At 47.1% G+C, this 18,072-nt stretch overlaps 1 protein-coding gene across 2 annotated transcripts; it reads left to right on the forward strand.

The window, feature by feature from the left end:
* The first annotated feature begins 4,092 nt into the window (after positions 1-4,092).
* Positions 4,093-16,846, forward strand: LPAR4 (lysophosphatidic acid receptor 4). Of its 2 annotated transcripts, none has more exons than XM_053990053.1 (2): positions 4,093-4,397; positions 14,568-16,846. In XM_053990053.1, the coding sequence occupies exon 2, from the start codon at positions 14,720-14,722 to the stop codon at positions 15,764-15,766; it is 1,047 nt and encodes a 348-aa protein (XP_053846028.1). In that variant the 5' UTR covers positions 4,093-4,397; positions 14,568-14,719; the 3' UTR covers positions 15,767-16,846. The 2 variants fall into 2 exon arrangements, with proteins under 2 accessions (XP_053846028.1, XP_053846029.1); XM_053990054.1 differs by lacking the exon at positions 4,093-4,397 and adding an exon at positions 5,041-5,354.
* Positions 16,847-18,072: the final 1,226 nt, after the last annotated feature.

Here is an 18,072-nt window from a genome sequence, read left to right on the forward strand (position 1 = left end):
CATCACCTTCCAACCCACTGTCCCTGCCTAAAACCCTGGCTCCACCATGTCTGGAATAGGAGCAGTCACCAGGATTCAAATAAAACCCCAATAAACCAACTCTACTTCTCCCGATTTTCATTAAAACCCCGCTCTGCAGGAGGGGAAGAAGAAAAAGGGAAATGTTTTGGTGTCCCTTTGGGCACTGTCAGGCAGGAGTGATGTCACAGCTTGGGAATCAGGCTCTGGCCAGCTGGAGCGGGCGGGCTCTGCTGGAAAACACCTGCTCCCTTTGCCAGGGATAAGATTTCGGAGTAGCTGGATCCTCCTGTCAAAACAACAGTGTCCATTCCCACTGGGATCTGTCCCAGCAGAACTGGGGATCTGTCCCTTTGAACTGGGGAAAAGGAGCCAGCAGACCCAGATCCCACAGAAAACACAGACATGCTGAGTTTATGAACTCATTCTGGAGAAGAGAATAACCAGGAATTCCTTTCCTGGATGTGATTTCTGCAGGGAGACACCATGGGTTTGATGTGGAAATTGCTCCATGTAATGGGAAAGGTGAGGAATGAGTGGGAAGTCTGCAAAATGAGTCCCTTCTCCATCAACAAGAGAAATTAAAGACTCTGAAACTACTTAGACAGCCTTGGAAGAGCCAGATGGAATTCCTGTAGGACATGGAAAGCAAAAGAGCGAGGAGTGCTGGAGACAGACTCTGTCTGCAGAGATGACTTTCCTGGCTCGTTTGGGATAAAATAAAAACAAAGGCTGAGGACAAAATGAGAGGTTTGGAGGGATATTCAAGTCCAGGCCTTGGTGCCACCAGAGGTTTGGATTTGCTTGACCCAACAAACAGCACAAATTTTTATTTTACCTTTTCCCCAATTTCAGCAGCTCATGATCCTGCCTTTGCTTAAGTGCATTAAGTACAGAAAGGTCTAAACATTTGGAGAAGAAATATCCTGGCATCTATTGGCAAAAAGTTCTGTTGGATAGGAAAGTAATGGAACATTAAGTGCTGATAAATAAACAAACCAAGACTTTTAAATGAGGCCTTTTTAAAATTGCAAGGGGACGGCTTTAAATTAACGCTTGCCTTTTGTTTTTCTTCCCTGACATCTCTCTACAGCACTTAAAATTATTTAAAAATTCTTCTAAATGCTTATTAAAAAACACCCAAAACTGAAAAGATGATGCTTTGCACTTCCATTTGATTCCAAAGAGATTTTTTGTTGCTGTGTTATAAAACTTTTCAAAAAAGGTTTTAAATGGAAGCTGTGACAAACCATGGAACATTAGGAATTCCACAGCATTGATGAGCTCTCGAAGGGTTAGAGAATCACAGAATTGTGGAGTGGTTTGGGCTGAAGGGAAATTAAAGCTCACCCAGTCCCACCTCTGCCATGGGCAGGGATGCCTTCCACTATCCCAGGTTGCTCCAAGCCCCATCCAGCCTGGTTCTGTTCAGGAATTTTCCTTCAAAATCTTTTCCAACACCAACCTTGGTTTCCGTAAAGTGATGTTTTTTTCTCTTTTGCCCCAGGAAAACGCAACTATTACTGACCTTTTCCTTTAGTTTTCCTGGAAAAACCCTCAATGAAACACGCCGTTCAAACACAATTAAACCTGTTTTTCTAATCACCCCAATAACGATCCTTTGGGGTCACCCAGACACTAAACATTATTCCATAGGAGTTGTGGTCCTAAAGCTGATGCTTTAAAAGCATGAGACCTTTAGAAGCTGTGCCACAGGATGAGAGAATGACACAGGATATCATGAATGCATTGCAGACAGGCAAAAAAATCCAAATACAACAATTTGAGGCGCAAAGTCGATGTTTTGGGCTCATGGGGGTATTCTCTTCCCCAGGTGGGGTTCCTAAACCACTCAGATGCCACCAAGCCACCCTTGGATGCTCCATTTGTGCCACAGCAGCCTGTTCATGGATTCTGTGGGTGGAAGGCTCCATGGAAGCCTCAGGATGAACCAAAGCCATGCAATATTCAAGGCCCAAATGATAAACGAGTTCTGCTGGGGCAGGAAAGAACAGGAAGGAAAGGAGCAATAAAGGAACAAAGTTAATGCCTTGATCATGTATATTCCAGTGGCCTTCAAATGCCAGCTGGATTTGGGTTCTGCTCTTTGGCTCCTTGGAGGGCTCCTAAGTGCCCTGAAGTAGGAAAATTGGCACAAGAAAGCCTCAATTGACTGAAAATACTCAGCAGGTTTGACAGCAGAAGAATTAAGTGTTAATCACCGGGAAATGCAATATGCTCGTTTTCCAGGCAAAATTATCCCATAAATTCAGGTTTTCCTACCTGGCTGAAATCACTGGGAATTGCACATCCCAGTCCCAAAGGCACTCCAGCACTGACACAACCAGAGCCCAGAAGTGCCATTTCCGTGGGGTTTCTGTGCATGGGCAGCAAATTCTGCAAAGAGGGGGTAAAACTTCTGCTTCCAAACATTGTGCCTTCTCAGCAGCCACACTTTCCAATAAGATAACAGCCCAGTTTCCCTTGTTTTCCAAAATAACTGCAGATTATTGATGTCCTGCCAATGTTTTAACAAGGAGAGTTCACTAAATCCCACCCTGTCCCAAGTCTAGGACGAACACCATGGGATCAGGGTGGGGACACCAAACGGGTTGTGCAGAGATGAAGAGCCCAGGAGTCTGTTCCTTGTTTTTCCATTTTAAAGCAAACACTCTTCTGTAACTGGAACCAAGAAGAGAGGCAGCCTCCTCCTTTCTTCATGTTTGGCAAATAAACCTCTCTTAAGGGCACTGCGTTGGAAATGTTTGCACTTTATTTCTTTAAATAAAAATACACAGAGTGGGTTGATAGCACAACATTTGGCCTATTTAGGAGGAGAAGGATAAAGGCATCCACGGATTACTTTCAGTGCCTTGAAGGGCAGCAAGAATATATTGCTCTGGGGATGCTTTCTTTCTCATCAATACCAAAAATTTTATGTTACATAGGGACAAAATTGGAATTTTCGGTTTTTTATGTGCTCTCTACAGGTTAGAGAACACCATTATGGCTCAACCTACAGATTGCACTTTTCCAGCTTCTAATTCTGGCTGTAGCAGGAAAAATGCTCCTTATAAAAGAAAAAAAAAATCCTAACCTGCTCACTACAACTTCTGGATTTAATGGCAACCACGGACGGATACAAAGCTGGTGGTTTAGAAGGGTGAACGCCACAAAGGGCATAAATCCCATTCCCAATCTCCTGTAACTTTTTAAAGAGTTGTTCTCCCAGCCCTTGAAGTTCCCAACAGCTGAAGACTTTTGTCAGGAGAGTTTAATTAAACCAATAACTCCGGAGAGAAAGCAAACATCCCAGCCAGGCACAGCTGCCTGGGTCCGTTCCAGCAGCAGCAAAGTTGGCACAATCGCCACATTCTGCCTAAATTCTGTAAGAGGCACAGAAGTTTTGGGTTAAGATTTATGCAGCATTTAATCTTTAAGGGGCCATCAGTCTCCTCTCTAATGGGTTTGCCCAGCCCGGGCAGTTTTGAAGCTCAGACTCAAAATGTTAATCTGGTTAAAGGTTTCAGTGAGCTCATCCTGAACACCCAGCTCCCCATATCTTTCTTTCCCTAAAAAAAGCTTTCGAATGCCGCCGTGTTGGTCAATGGGTTCCCACTGAGAGCTCTCACCCTCGCAAGAGAATGGGTGTGAAAAGCAGCCGCATCTCCCAGGGGGTCAGCATTTCCATGCAGCCGCCTGAAAATGCCCAAAAGCCACCAAACTGGGCTCTTGTGTAAGTTTACTGGTGATACTGGCGGGTTTTCCATCCTGAGCCTTCTGCCAGCCCCACTCTCCGTGACAGCGATGCCTTTGGCCACGCCGCCACCATTCCCCCACATTTTCTGCTTCTATTTTTGCTAAGCAAGTAAAATGGACCTTTGCCCACCGGGAGCAGGAAACATCTGCACCGCCACCGTTCTCACTCCGAATCCACGCTCCTGTTTTTGTGTTTCGTTAAACCGAGGGCTCGCAGAGGCTGGGGCTGGGCAGCCCGGAGCTGCTGGGCTGTTACATGAGATACTCAGGAAGTTATTTGCATGGAGGGATAAAAGCCTGTGGCAGCAGCCGGGCGCGCTGCAGAGGCGACTCAGCCACGGTGGCCACCAGCCCAAGGAATTACATCCATCGCAGCTTCACAATGAGTTGTTTACTGGCCTTGGCTGCCTGTGGGAAGAGCCAAGGAGAGCGGAGGAAGAGGAGAGACAAACACAATGCGAGCGAGACGCGTTAGGGGGGAGGCTGGGCTTTAGCAGCAGCCCCGGCATTTCAGCCCTATGGAAGCAGAGAGGGCTGAAAAGGGAATAAAATGAACCATCCGCCGCCTTGCTGCTGCTGCCAGAGGAGCCTCGTCCCCACCTGAAGGGCCGATATCGAAGGTAAGAGGGGCAAAAGGACCAGATTTTAGGCAGAGGGCAGATTCACCGCGCGGCTCTCGGGGGCAGCTCCCAGGCAGCCGCAGCCACGCTTCTCTGAGTATTTGTAATTATGGCCCTGCAGAAGGAAAGCTGACCGGCTTTCCAGCAGGAATCCAGCGATTCAGGGCAAGAGCTCAGACTGTTCCAGTCAGCTCCTCTGAGCAGATTTAAAACAAAACAACAACAACCCCCAGCCTAACAAACAGCGCCTTTCTAAATCTGCCCAGGGAAATACTTGCTATTTCATTTTCACGGCCAACTTTGCTCTGCAGTTTCCTAATCTTACCCAGTGCTCTCCCGATTCTCAGCTCCCCCCTCTGCTCCTCACTTTTTTTAATTGGAAGGCAAAACAATTACGGCGGCGGGAAGGAAAATCCGAGCTTTGAGGAGCTTTTCCCCGCTCGTTCCCATCGGGCACGCTCTCCCAGGCTGGGTCCCCCGGCTAATTGCTCAGGAAATCCGCGCTGCTCATTGTCGGGCTGTCCTTAAGCTGCTAATTCCGAACTGGGAGAGGCTCTGGAAGGGAATCCATGGATAGAGCCCCGCGAGAGGGACCCAGCGGAGACCCGGGGCGGGGCGGGCTCCGCCGCTAATAACACATCCCTGCCCAATGGAAAGCGTTTCCTATGGAGACCCCCAGGAGTTCCCCCTGCCCACAGCCCCTGCCCAGACATTGGGCCCATTCTTACGTCCCGTTTTCCCAAGACACGATGGCAGCAGCGCTCGGCAGCCCCGATCCCGCTCGGAACAAAGGCCGGGCAGCTGCCACCCGGCGCCGAGTTTGAGGATGAGCGGCTGAACTTGGACAAAGTGGGATTTCCCGCGTGGGAATACGGCGGCTCGTGTCCCAGGGACACAAAGGACTGTCAGGGAGGGATCCCGTGGAAGCCCCGAGCCGTGGGAATGGTGGCGGTCCCGGTAAGTCCCCCCCTTCCCGAGGCAGGAAAAGCGGCCGGATTTCAGGGCAGCTCCCCCCGGGTGGGGGTTCTGCAAGCTCGGATGGATGTGGGGGATGAATCCCGCCGGGTTTCACTGGAGATCTGCGGTGTTTTCCCTGCGCTGGTGACCCCCCTTCCTCCTGCTCCAGCCCTGCCATGGCTGCTTAAAGGCAGAAAGATGAGCTCCAAGTTTTGGGAAAGTAATTCCTGTGCGAGCTACTCCGGATTGCATGGAAATGGTTCTAACTCCCAGCGTAATTCTCCATTCCCATCGAGATTCTCGTTGTGGCACTGCAGGTGACAAGTTTAGGACTTTTCTGTCCTGTTGTTTGTTGTGTGTTTGTGAAAAGGATCCCTTGGTTACAGCTTTCTTTTGTACTTGAAGTCAGTGTCATAAAGACACTTTAGGCTTATAATGGGTTGGATTGAAATGTGGCATTCACCTTCGTTTAATGGAGGGCTGGTTCCCACAAACTATATAAAAAAAATAGGAATTAAGTTATAAATATTACACTGAAAACTTAAAAAATTTGTTTTATCGCTTCGGCTGCCATTCATGGTTAAAATCTATTCCTTTAAAGCTGTAAAATTCAATGAGAAAAATTCAAAGACTGCTCTAAAAAACCGGGTGTCTAAAGTAAAATGAACGATGAACAACATAATTTAAAGATTTGGCTGTTTGGAAGAGAGAGGAATTAACACAATATAAGCACATGGCAGAAAAATTTGCAGGAAAAGTTTGGAGGTTTTAATGACATTCCCAAATCATTGTTTGAGAGGAGACAATTGTGTGTGGTTTTTGTATTGCTGCCCTATAGGAACAGAACAGTCACATCCAGAGAATGGGAAGTGCAAAGTTCACAGCTCGGTGATAAGGACATTCCCCCTTGTAGTACTTTTCCATCTTCTTGCCCTTAGGAGCATTCCCTAAAAACAAAACAGGCAGGAAACCCTGGTACTTTGGGGGTTCAAAGCCTCTGCATTTTAAAAGAAAGTCCTGAAACACATAGGAGGGAGGAAGGGGGTGGGAGAGGAGGCTGAACAAACATTTCACTGGAATCCTTTGAGGCTAAAAATGAGAATTCTCCTCAACTGATAAAAATCGATGTCTTCCAAATTCCAGGGTCAGCTCCACACAGACAAATACACACAGACAATGCCCCAGTTCCCCACTCCCTTCATTTAGGGCATTGCAATAAGGCACAAAACTGCAAAGCTGCACCTGGGGTTGCTGAGCAGGAGGGATGGAAACATTCCCTGGGCAGGGAGAGGATGCTCTCCCAGCTGGAAGATGGATCAGTCCTCCAGCAGTGACCTCATGGCTGGAGCACAGGAGCAGGAATTAAAGCAGTTTTATCCAGAGCTTGGGCCAGATCCTGGGGACAGGGTGCACTGTTGGAGGGGAGGTGGCAAAGCAATTTGGGATTCTGTCATTGCGGCACTTGGAGCCATCTGGGTGGATGCCCTGTCCGTGATCCATCAGTGCCACTGCCCCTCACCCTGCTTACAGCATCTTTGGGATTTGGGGCTCTATTTCCCGATGTCTGAGCGTTACTGATCAGGGCTGTGTGGCTGGAGTGGCGTTCCCAGCCTGCCGGTGCTCCAGGATCCCAAAGGAGCAGCAGGGAGCCGTCCCCGCGGGCTGGGCTGGGTGGGGATGGCTCCTGGAGCACTCAGCCACCCTCAGCAGGTCTTTCCAGGTCAAGCGTGCGTGCAGAGCCTCACTCTGCTCCTCCACGCGTTGCTCCTCCTCCCTAAATAAGGATCCGATTTAGTCCTGGGGAAGGGGAGCCACCACTTTCCACAAAAGGGAAATTCTCTCCCTGAAAAGAGGAGCTCTTTATTCCCAGAGCAGACAGTGGCTCTGCAAGGCTTCCTCCTGCACCAGCTCCCAGTTCAGCCCCATAAAAGGGGTAAAGATCCACCCTGCTCCAGAGCCAGACCAGCCTGAGCTGACCCTGGCTGCAGGAAAATTTGCTGGATAATTTGCAATGGGTTTGGTTGGTAGGAAAAGGAAGATCTCTTTATCTTGGCAAGTGAAATTAAGGGACATTCATCAGTCCCTGAGCCCTGAGACAAAGGTGTGTTCTGGCAGCAGAGCAGATCCTTTCTCTGGTCAAAACATGAGCTCATCAGGCTGTGAGACCCTGTGATGCTGTAAATACACAGCCACAACAGACCTCTTCTTTTCCTCTAATAATATTCCCATTTTCCTTTCTTGAACCTGCAGACAACTCACCCTCTTCCTCCCCAGCATGTTTTACAAATGGATATAACCATATTTAGCAGGAAAAGCAGCATCCAGGCCTTGCATGATGCCAGAATGTCATTGCCTTGCCCTCATGTTATCATTAGAAATCTGATTTCTAAGAAGCTTCGCTGCAGAAGCATTGCTGGCTAGCTGAGATGGGATATTTCTGCATTGTGGAGCAATTTCTTAGTTATTTTACCACTTTACAGAAAAAGCCAGGTTGGACAAGGCTTGGAGGTGGAAAGTGTCTCTGCCCATGGCAGGGATTGAACAGGATGGGCTTTAAGCTCCCTTCCAACCCAAACCATCCTGGGATTCTACAATCCTCAAAATTTCCCCTTTTCCCCTCAGGATAAAGCCATTTAAGAGAATAAAGCCCTATTAGATCAACCCCCTGCAGTAAATAAATGCAGGGCACAGCTCCCTCAAGGTCCCAAACACGGATTTTGTCCAGCCCCATGGACAGACTGGCCCAGCACCCAAAGGAATCCAGACAGCCCCTCCAGCCAGGCCACCTTGCCAAGGTGAAATTGGTGTTTGTGCTGCTGTGCTGGCACCTTCATGGTGCAAGGCAAGGCCAAAAAAAGTCCATAATTTCTGAATAATGGGAGGAGAAAGTTCAGCTCTCCCATTTCAGCAAAGGGAGTGCAGAGGATCCAGCCCAAGGGGATGAGGATGGGGTGACAGGAGGGCTCCACGTGGCTCAGAGGAGCTGAGGAAAGGCAACAAGGAGCCAAAAAGCCAAGGAATGGCCGAGGAACCACTGGAAATTGTGTCAGGGAAAGCGAAGAAAGGCAGCTTGTTGGGCAGGCTGCTGACTGGGAACCTTTTGGAGCTGTGAGCAAATAAACCCAGGCCTGTTGTTGGAGTCCCCAGTGGCTCAGGGAAACAGGAGTCTCTTATTTTTTATGTTGGTTTTTTTTTTTTTTTTTCTTTTTTTTTCTTAGCCACACTTTGTAATGAACCAGAGCTACATCAAGGACACGGCAACCTCTACCACAAACATTATTCCTGGGTGAAAACAACCTGGTCAGACAGGGTAACTTTGCTTTTCAGCACTTCATCAGCTTTTCTTTGCATCTAAATCTTCTCTATTGAATCCAGCTCTGCCATTATCCAGCAATCCCTGGGGCTCCAAACAAGCAGCATTCCCGCACTCCTCCAGCACCAAAGGCCGAGCAAAAAGCCGCTCTTACAAGTGTTAAATAATGCAAACTTCGCCGAGGAGTTTGGGGTGAATCCCATCGCTTCCTGGCTGCGGCCCAGCCCCTCTGGAGGCTGCTGGGGATGGGGAAAGGCAGAGCACGCCAAGGGTTAAAGGGTGATGTAAATGGAGAGAGACATTCTCAGTGCAAACAAAAGGAGAGTCATGCCCTGAGGATCAGTGGCTGAATATGGGGTAAGGCAGTTCGCGAATCTCTTCTGAGGGAAACATTTTAATTAGCTCAATCCAAAACAGATACAGCCCAGAGAAGGCACCACGAGCAGGAAATGCTTTGTAAGTCTCAGAGGACAGTGAGGAGACAACGGCGGTGCTGAGCAATTAAAAAAAAAAAAAAAAAAGAAAGAAAGAAAAAAACAAAACAAAACAAAAGCACCCCCCCCAAAAAAAAAAAAAAAAAAAAAAAAAGGAAGAAAAAAAGGAGAGCACCTTTGGGGTTCGGGCTGAGAGGTTTCTCCCTGCTCCATCCTGGAGAAAAATGAAATCGGGGTCCTGCTGCATTCGTGCGCAACAGAAAGGAGCTGCTGAACTTGGAGGGGGCGTGAGGGTCCCCAGGAGCCAAAGCCAGCTCAGACCAGGGGACAGGAGCGGCCGGTGGCTCCCACCTCATCCCTGCGCTCCCTCCCGGCTGAGAGAGAGGCGATGCCTCCCCAGGCGGCCCCACGTTTTGGGTTTTTCTCTGAAAAATCAGCTGCTGAAACCTGACTGAAGCGAGTCACTCCCAGCCCCAGCTTCCCACAGGTACAGGAGACGATGTCGCACCCGCAGCAAGGGCCGGCGAGTGCCAGGTCGGGTGACACTGAGCACAATAAGTGTCAAAGCCATGAATAAGAGCCTTCCTGCCCTGTTTTTTGGGCTAATCACCCGCAAACGTCCCCATTCCCCGGCATACCGGCCGGGCATTCACTCCGATAAACCAAAGGGCAAGAATGGCGCTTTGAAGCTCCACAAACCTCCACGGACTTCAAAGTCCCACTTCTGTCTGCTCTTTTCCCACTGTTCTCCAATACATCACTTAGGATTAGGAAATGAAAGAGATTAAAGCGTTTCTCCTTGCCGGCGTTTCGGATCGTCAATGGAGCTTTGTTTACAGGCAGCTGCTCCGCTTCCCTCCCTCTAATCCCGGCCTTCCCTTGCTCCCACCGCACCGGGGAAGAAAACTGGGAGTCTGCCAGGAGCTCCGGGGAGGATGGAGCACTCACAGCCACTCAGCGAGCTGAGCCCAAGCCCAAAATTGGTGTCCCAAGTTATTTCCCATCCCTACACCTTTCTCTGGAGAAGCCAGATCCAGCATCACCTGCTCCAGCTGGTCCAGCTTTCCATAACCCCACACTGCTGGCTCTGGGAAAACAGAGACAGCATCACTGTGCAGCACCAGCTCCTGCCCTGGCAGCCTCCAACAGGGAAAAAACAGCCACCAGATTGCCCCAGACTGGAGGTTTGTCCTTAAAGCTGCTGCCAGTTCACACTCTCAGAGCTCTCCCTGAACAAGACCAACTTTTACTGAAAAAAGAAAGTAGAAGTAAGTGGAAATTCCATTGCAGGAACTGAGATGTTCAGCTTTTCAGATAGAAAAAGGGCTTGGTTTTTTTGGTTTTTTTTTTTTTTTTTTTTTTTTTGTTTGTTTGTTTGTTTGTTTGTTTGGTTGGTTGGTTGTTTTTTGTTTTTTTTGTTTTTTTGGTTTTTTTTTAATATATTATAGTTTTGATTTTATCAATTCAAACAATTGCAGTTTAATCCTATTTTATCTACAATCACCAGTCTGGAAGAACCCAAGTCTTACAGACTTACACAGAATTATCATCTCTGCAAAAATCTGCCAAAACCCCAAATGTCTCCCCACAAAAAAACCTTTATTTGTACCTTCAGCCTAATTAAAGTGGGACAAAGGAAGGAAATAAACGCCAAGAAGCTGCAGAGCTGAGTTTGTTGTAAAGCTGTAACCCTGGGCTCCGTGGTGGGAGTAAGTTACACATCCCACAGGCGTTGTAGCAATGGGGTGAGGAGCAGGGAGCTGCAAACCCTGGAGTGAATGGAATTCTTGTCAGGAGAAGGCAGAAATAAAGCTCTTGCTGTGCCCCAGGAAAATCCCTATTTATTTCCAAGGGGCTGAGACCTTATCAAAACACAAGGAGTGGTGCCATAACCTGGGACAAAACCCAGAGAAACCTCCCCAAACCCCACTGTCCTGCAGGTTTTGGCTTCTCTACCTATAAACCTTTGTTTCTCAAGATTTAAGAGATAACCTGAGTACACACCATGATAATCCAGCAAAGGTCCTTCAGCTCTGGGAGGTTTTCCCATCAGGGCTGTGCCAGACATCCCAAACCCAGAGTTCAGTTGTTCAAATGAACACACAGGGTGTCCTTCACGTCCAGACTGATAAAGTTCCACTCATCTGACATCTCACATGACTAAAAGAAAATGTGATGACGCCAAAAATGCCAGCCCCAAACTTCACGCTGGTTTTTTTCTGACCTCAGCTTGCTGCACATGTGGAGAACGGGATCAGTGTGGGGCAGGAAGAATGGGATAATGGAATGACAGGGGCTGCTTTTAAATTTGTTTTTTCCCTGCAGTAATTCCTTTTCTAACAAACAGCTCCTCTGGATGGAGCTGCAGTCTGGCAGTTTGGAGGTGACTTGGGGTGCTGGGAGGAGGAAATACAGGAATTGTAAACAGGATACTCGGGCACCATAGGAAGTAACACCAAGTTTTCCTCTCTTTTCAGTCCATGGAGGATGGGATTTTTCTACTATAAAAGAGCAAAGCCTGGAGCTACTCTGCTGAACCTCGCTCTGAGTTACAGGGTTTTGTAAGGGCTGGCAGCTGGAGGTTTGCTGGTACCATCCTTGCTAGGAGAGAGAATATTCTGAATTATATCACACTAAATGGGGTTTATTCCATTACATGCCTCCCCTCCTGGACTGGCCCCTACTTGAAATATAGGATTTAAAGCTTTGCCCTGCCTGAAAGATAAAAAAAACCCTACTTTGTCAGCCTGTATTTACTCAGCTTTTTAAAAATATATTGCTTTACTTTTTCCCAGCAAGGCAACAGCAGTGGTGACCGTGGCGTCCATGAAGAGCATCCCACTGCTTTAATCCACAGTGGAAGGGAAGGAAAGGGAATTTTACACTCAGAAAACTCGATCTGTGGACTCGTCCTACAGAATTTAAAGCACATGGCTGGGTTTCAAAGCCACTTGTCAGCTTGTTTAAACACCTCAGGGTTCCATAGGTAAACAAGGCAGGCTGTATTTTAAAGCCCATAAGTTAACTAGACAATTGCTGGCAGGCAATTCCCAGAGATTAGACACTGGAAAAAACGGGATTTGACCATGGGGCTGTCTGGAGCAGAGCAGGGAGAAAAGAGTCAGGTGATGGAGCATCTTTTTTCTGGTATGAGGAGTATCTGGGTCAGGCAACGAGCCCTTGGTCAGCAGCAAAGGTGAGAGTTCCAAAGGCACCTTTCAAACCTGGGTTTTGAGGAACTGCCAAAATCCAGGCCAGGTTGGAAAGTGGGGTTTCCACTGGGCTCCCAGGCTGTGTGAGGTTTCCAAGGACACCCAATCCCTCTGAGATCTCCCCAGCTGGACCCAGAGTGGACCCTGGACCAGGAGAGTGTGGCACACCTGGGGTTCACACACCCAGGGAGTCACATTCCAGCACAACCACAAACTCCTGATGGAGATGACAGGGAGAGCCTGCACTGGGAGGGAGCTCCAAGCCAAGGATTTAATGCTTTAGGCTCAAGGTTAAGCCAAGGCTCAGCTATTCCTGCTGGAGCTCATGTGAGCTTTCCAGTCCAACATAGCTCTTGTTCAAAGGCATTTGAACTTTCAGCAAGACCTTTCCTTTTTTCCTTTTACCACAGATCCAAAGAAAGTGAGTTCAATCCCACATTTGAGATTTTACTCCTGTCCTTCCCATAAATTTAAATATTTGAAATCAGTTTTTTAGTTTGTTTCCCAATAAAGCTCATTTAACCATGAATTTAGGAGGAAAAACATCTCCACAGGAGAGACCTCCAAGTTCCAAATCATCTTTTTGGATGTCCAAAGGATGAAGTCATCTGGGAAGGCAGATCTGGGCATCCTCCTTTCTTGCTACTTTGCCAGGTGCAAAGGTGAGGTGCTGCCTGCTCCCAGGGTCACAGCACCAGTTTTTGGGAATCCTGTGGTTCTCCAGACATTCCCAGGTGAGGAACTTGCCCCTTCCACCCAGCAAAGCCGTGGCTATCCCAGCTTTCCCAACATTTGCCATTTTACCAGCAAGGCTGACAGCTTGCATGCGAGAACCCCCAGGAGGAAAACATATGGAAAACATCTGATTTTGATAATTTGCATCCAAAAATTGTCTCAAACCACAACCTGTTTTCCATTTCATTTGTTTATATGTTGCCATTGCAACCTTTAACACAACTCAGTGACAGGTTTGGAGCTGAAACTCCTCTGTCAGGGGTTCACTCTGGAAAGGATCCCACTCTTCACAAGGGTTTCGTCTCCAAACTACTCCCGGTTGTAGCTCCTAAATTTCTTAGATTACAAGGAGATTCCAAACTAGTTCTTATTTGGTTGGCTGGGGTTTGTAAGGAAAAGGTCTTTCCCTTCATGACCCAACTTTGCTCCATATTTCCAAGAAGTGCTGATGATCCAACTCACAAAACCTCCTTGCTCTGGAGGGACTTTCCTCGAGGACTTTCCAAGGGATTATTCTCACAGGCATTAAAAATACTTAAAATAGCCAGGAGAGATGATCCAGGGAGTTCAGGAAGCACCTCTGTCCAAGTTAAAACGTGCTCACTTCACGTGTCTCCAAAGCTTGTTGAGTTGGGACAAAGTCTTACATGAGTGTAGTCCTTGAGATTTCCCAAATTTCACATTCCAAACCTCGACAAAGAGTGGGAATGAAAAGCAGCTGTTGGTACAGCTTAGAGGAATCTTTCTTGGGAAAGTTTTACACTTGCAAAAAAATTCCTTTTGGAAGTAATACCATATTTGCAGACATTTTAAAGCAGGGAGATAAAGGGAAACATGGCTTTGGGAAGTGTTTTTGGTAAATATTTCTGAGCTTCAACAGTTTTCCACTTTGGAAAACATGTGTAACAATGCTTCTATTTTCAATTAGAAAAAAAAGGCAAAGCAGCTCTTCTTTATCATAGATTTTGGCAGTTTTTTAAAATACTTTTGCACCAAAAAAGGTTGAAAATCCATAGAACTTACCTTTGTGCACAGTTTAAAGCAAACACTACAACTTTCAGCTTTTCTCCTCCTGTTCCAGGTTTAGGGCAAAATTTCAGATGTTTCATTCTCTTAAATTTCTTTCCAAATATACTGGGCCAATTCCATCTCAGATTTTAAAGAAAAACCTTTCCAAGGGGAATGTTGGAATCATCACTGAATGGTTTGGGTTGGAAGGGACCTTAAAGCCTCTCTTGTTCCAACCCCTGCCACTGACAGGGACACCTTCCATAGACCTGGTTGCTCAGAACAATCACTCTCCTTCAAACAGGAGGATGAGGGAGTGATGGAAGGAAAGGAAAGGCCAAATTCAGTAAATTCTGTCTTCAAACATGAAAAACCTGAATAATAGTGGAATTTGTAAAGACTCGCTTGAAAACTAATTCCTGCTCTTGTTTGCACATCCGTTAATTTGGGAATTTCTCTTGCACAGCCACTTTGGTTCAAGACTGATGGCAGTTCTCTCTCTCTCCTTTAGGATGAAAGGATCCATGAGGGAGATGCGGTAGGAAGGAGTCCAGCCACCTCCCTGGAATGTGTTCCTTCGGGAAGGGACGAGCTCCTTGCCTTATTTTATGGATGTCACTGAAGTAGACTTTGAGGCCTTTGGAAGCCCATCCCAGACTTGGCATGGGAAACCACAGCAACAACCATACCTGCCTGACAGATGATTCCTTCAAGTACAACCTGTACGGGGCCGTGTACAGCGTGGTCTTCATCCTTGGCTTGATCACAAACTGCGCCTCCCTCTTCGTTTTCCTCTTCCGGATGAAGATGCGGAGCGAGACGGCCATTTTCATGACCAACCTGGCGGTTTCAGACTTGCTCTTTGTGTTCACTTTGCCCTTTAAGATTTTTTACAACTTCAACAGGCACTGGCCCTTCGGGGACAGCCTGTGCAAGATCTCGGGCACGGCGTTCCTCACCAACATCTACGGGAGCATGTTGTTCCTCACCTGCATCAGCGTGGATCGCTTCCTGGCCATCGTGTATCCCTTCCGCTCCCGCACCATCCGCACCAGGAGGAATTCCGCCATCGTCTGCGCCGGCGTTTGGATCCTGGTCCTCAGCGGCGGAATTTCAGCCTCGTTGTTCTCCACGACCAACGTGTCCAACACCAGCACCACCTGTTTCGAAGGGTTCTCCAAAAGGATCTGGAAAACCTACCTGTCCAAGATCACCATATTTATTGAGGTGGTGGGATTCATCATCCCTCTGCTGCTCAACCTCACCTGCTCCTCGCTGGTTCTCCGGACTTTACGGAAGCCGGCCACCCTGTCCCAGATTGGGACGAACAAGGAGAAAGTGCTGAAGATGATCATTGTGCACGTGGCCATCTTTGTCGTGTGCTTTGTCCCCTACAACTCCATCCTGTTCCTGTACGCGCTCGTGCGCTCCCAGGCCATCGCCAACTGCTCCCTGGAGAGGTTTGCCAGGACCATGTATCCCATCACGTTGTGCATCGCCACCCTCAACTGCTGCTTTGACCCCTTCATCTACTACTTCACCTCTGAGTCCTTCCAGAAGTCCTTCAACATCAAACCCCAGATCAAAATGGATTCTCTTTTCAAGACAGAGATGCCGCTCACAAAGACGGCGCTGCCGGCGCCGCAGGATGAGATCAGTGACCAGGCCATCACCAACGGGGGAGATCCCACATCTGAATCCCATTTCTAGGGAGATGTTTACACAGGGAGTTACCCCCCATTAACTCCTGATTAACACCACGTGGCAAAGAGCAGCTCCAGAAAATGGGGGTTCACACGTGGGGTTAATGAAGAAAAGCTGCTGGGGGACGACAGATCCTCGCACTGGGATGGTCCCATCACGTTCCACAGGTGAACACAAAGTATGAAAATCCCAATGGATCTCCCTTTGGAGATTATGGATAGGCTACAACACATGCATCAACTCAGGAGGGAACAGAACAGCTTCTTTAACTAGAGGATGCCAATATTTGGCATTTTTCCCCCTCAGCAGTTGACATGGGACCAGTTGGGAAATAGAAAATTTCATTTTCTTAGCGATTCCTGCCAATATTTCCGCCTTCTGCAGGTGCATCCTCATATGTTAACTCAGTAACTTCCCACAATATGTATGTTTGCTTACAAAGGCATAATAAAAGCTTGTGGCTTTTCCTTACTCCACTGCCAGAGTGCAGAGCCTGGTTTTCCTAGAGACTGGAATTTATGGAGAGGTCTGAAGTGTAAATAATTGTTTAGCAATTAGGCAAAAGAATTGCTTGGTGACAGAAAAGATAATAAGAAAAAAAATATAATTATTACTACAGTTTTGAAAGATGAAGTTTCATTTTTATCAGATTAAGCCGTCATTTAATTTATTTGATTATTTTTAATGCCACATCTGGGGAGGAGTAAAGAGCTCATTAAGGATCTGTTGCACCTGGGCTTTTATATCCCAGGGGATTATATGACTATTTCTGGGAAGGGCTGGACTGTAAAATCAGCTGCAGAAGGGCCTGAAACCCCAGAGTTCTTCCAAGGGCAAAGCTCCCATTCAGAAGCTGAGGCAGCTGAAGGCCCAGGAGTGCTGATCCCACTGAAATATGGACAAGTGGTGTCACAGCACCCAACTAAGGGAGGATCTGTGATTGCTTAATGGGTTTTTAGGGCCTCAAGGTAACTCAAAACCAGTTTGCTGCACTCTTTTCTTAGCTGGTTACAGCAATATTGTCTTGTTTTCCAATTAATTTATTGCCTTTCCTTTTATAGATTACAGAAATATATGGAAAATTAATTATTTGTATGTGTTGCATTTTACCACCTGGTTCCTTTCTCCAGCTCTTGGCTCGTGTTTGAAGCTCTACAGCCCTTCCCAGGCTGGTTCATTCTTAAGTGTAAGACACATAAATGAGGAGAACAATTTCATTTGAAAAAATATAAAGTTACAACTTGTTAGCTCAGCAATCTACATTACCACGGCAAAGCTACATCTAGGGAATAATTGCCAAAAAAAGAGACAAATTATTAATTGAGCAGATGTTTTCCACTCAACTCTATTTTAAGTCTCTCTGATGAAGCCTCGTGAGATACAAGAGCAGCACCTCAAATGTGATCATTTAAAGCAACAGAGGTTTAAGTGTGAGAAGAATTCAGCTGTAAAATGTTAATGCTTCCAAGGGAATATTTATTTAGCACTGCATTCACTTTGAATAAAGAAGTCAGTGGCTAACCAAGGTTGAGAGACCCCAAAAATGATTCTATTTCAGCCCTAAAATGTCAGTTATTGGAGAAAAGCATATGATCAGCTCATTACACACAGAGAGTATGAGAGCAGCCAAAAATATTCTATTTCAGCTCTGAGTTAGAGTAATATTTACTGGAAACTTGCACACAGAACTGGCCTGGGAGGTTTTTCTGGAGATTAAACCCTCAGACAATTGCACTTTGGAGCAGAAGAATGTGAAAACAGGGAGAGATCATTGAAAAAAGTTGGTGGAATGAGGTCAGTGTGGCAGGACAAGGGATAGGCAATGACAGGGAATTTGTCAGCAGCTGGGAAAGGTTTACCTCCAACCCAAGGGATGAGCTGGGCTTTAGGAAGCAGCAATATTTGCCATTTAACCAGTGCTTTGACATTTTTCCTGCCTGTGCCCCTTTCCTACTGCACCCAAACTCTTCACAGGGAATTTTAAAATCCATATTTCCTTTGGCTGATCAGTCCATCTCAACCCTTGCCATGAAATGTGTGCATTTCAGAGAAGCTGTTCCCTTCAGATCAAAAGGCAAAGAGAGGGATTTGCCAGGCTTCCCTAAAGGTAGAATTCTCCCTGTGGAGCAAATCCTTCATCCCATGGCAGAGAGGAGGAGCTGGGGAACCATCAACAGCTCTGACACACCCCAAACTCTGTGAGAAATGGGGCACCTCGCCCCAAAACCCTGCCAGGAACTGGACTTAATGAGACACAAGCTGCATTTTTTAGGGATGAAAGAGGGAAGGAGAAAGAGCAGGAAGAATTCACT

Source organism: Vidua macroura, chromosome 14, assembly GCF_024509145.1.
Source record: "Vidua macroura isolate BioBank_ID:100142 chromosome 14, ASM2450914v1, whole genome shotgun sequence".
Lineage (NCBI taxonomy): Eukaryota > Metazoa > Chordata > Aves > Passeriformes > Viduidae > Vidua > Vidua macroura.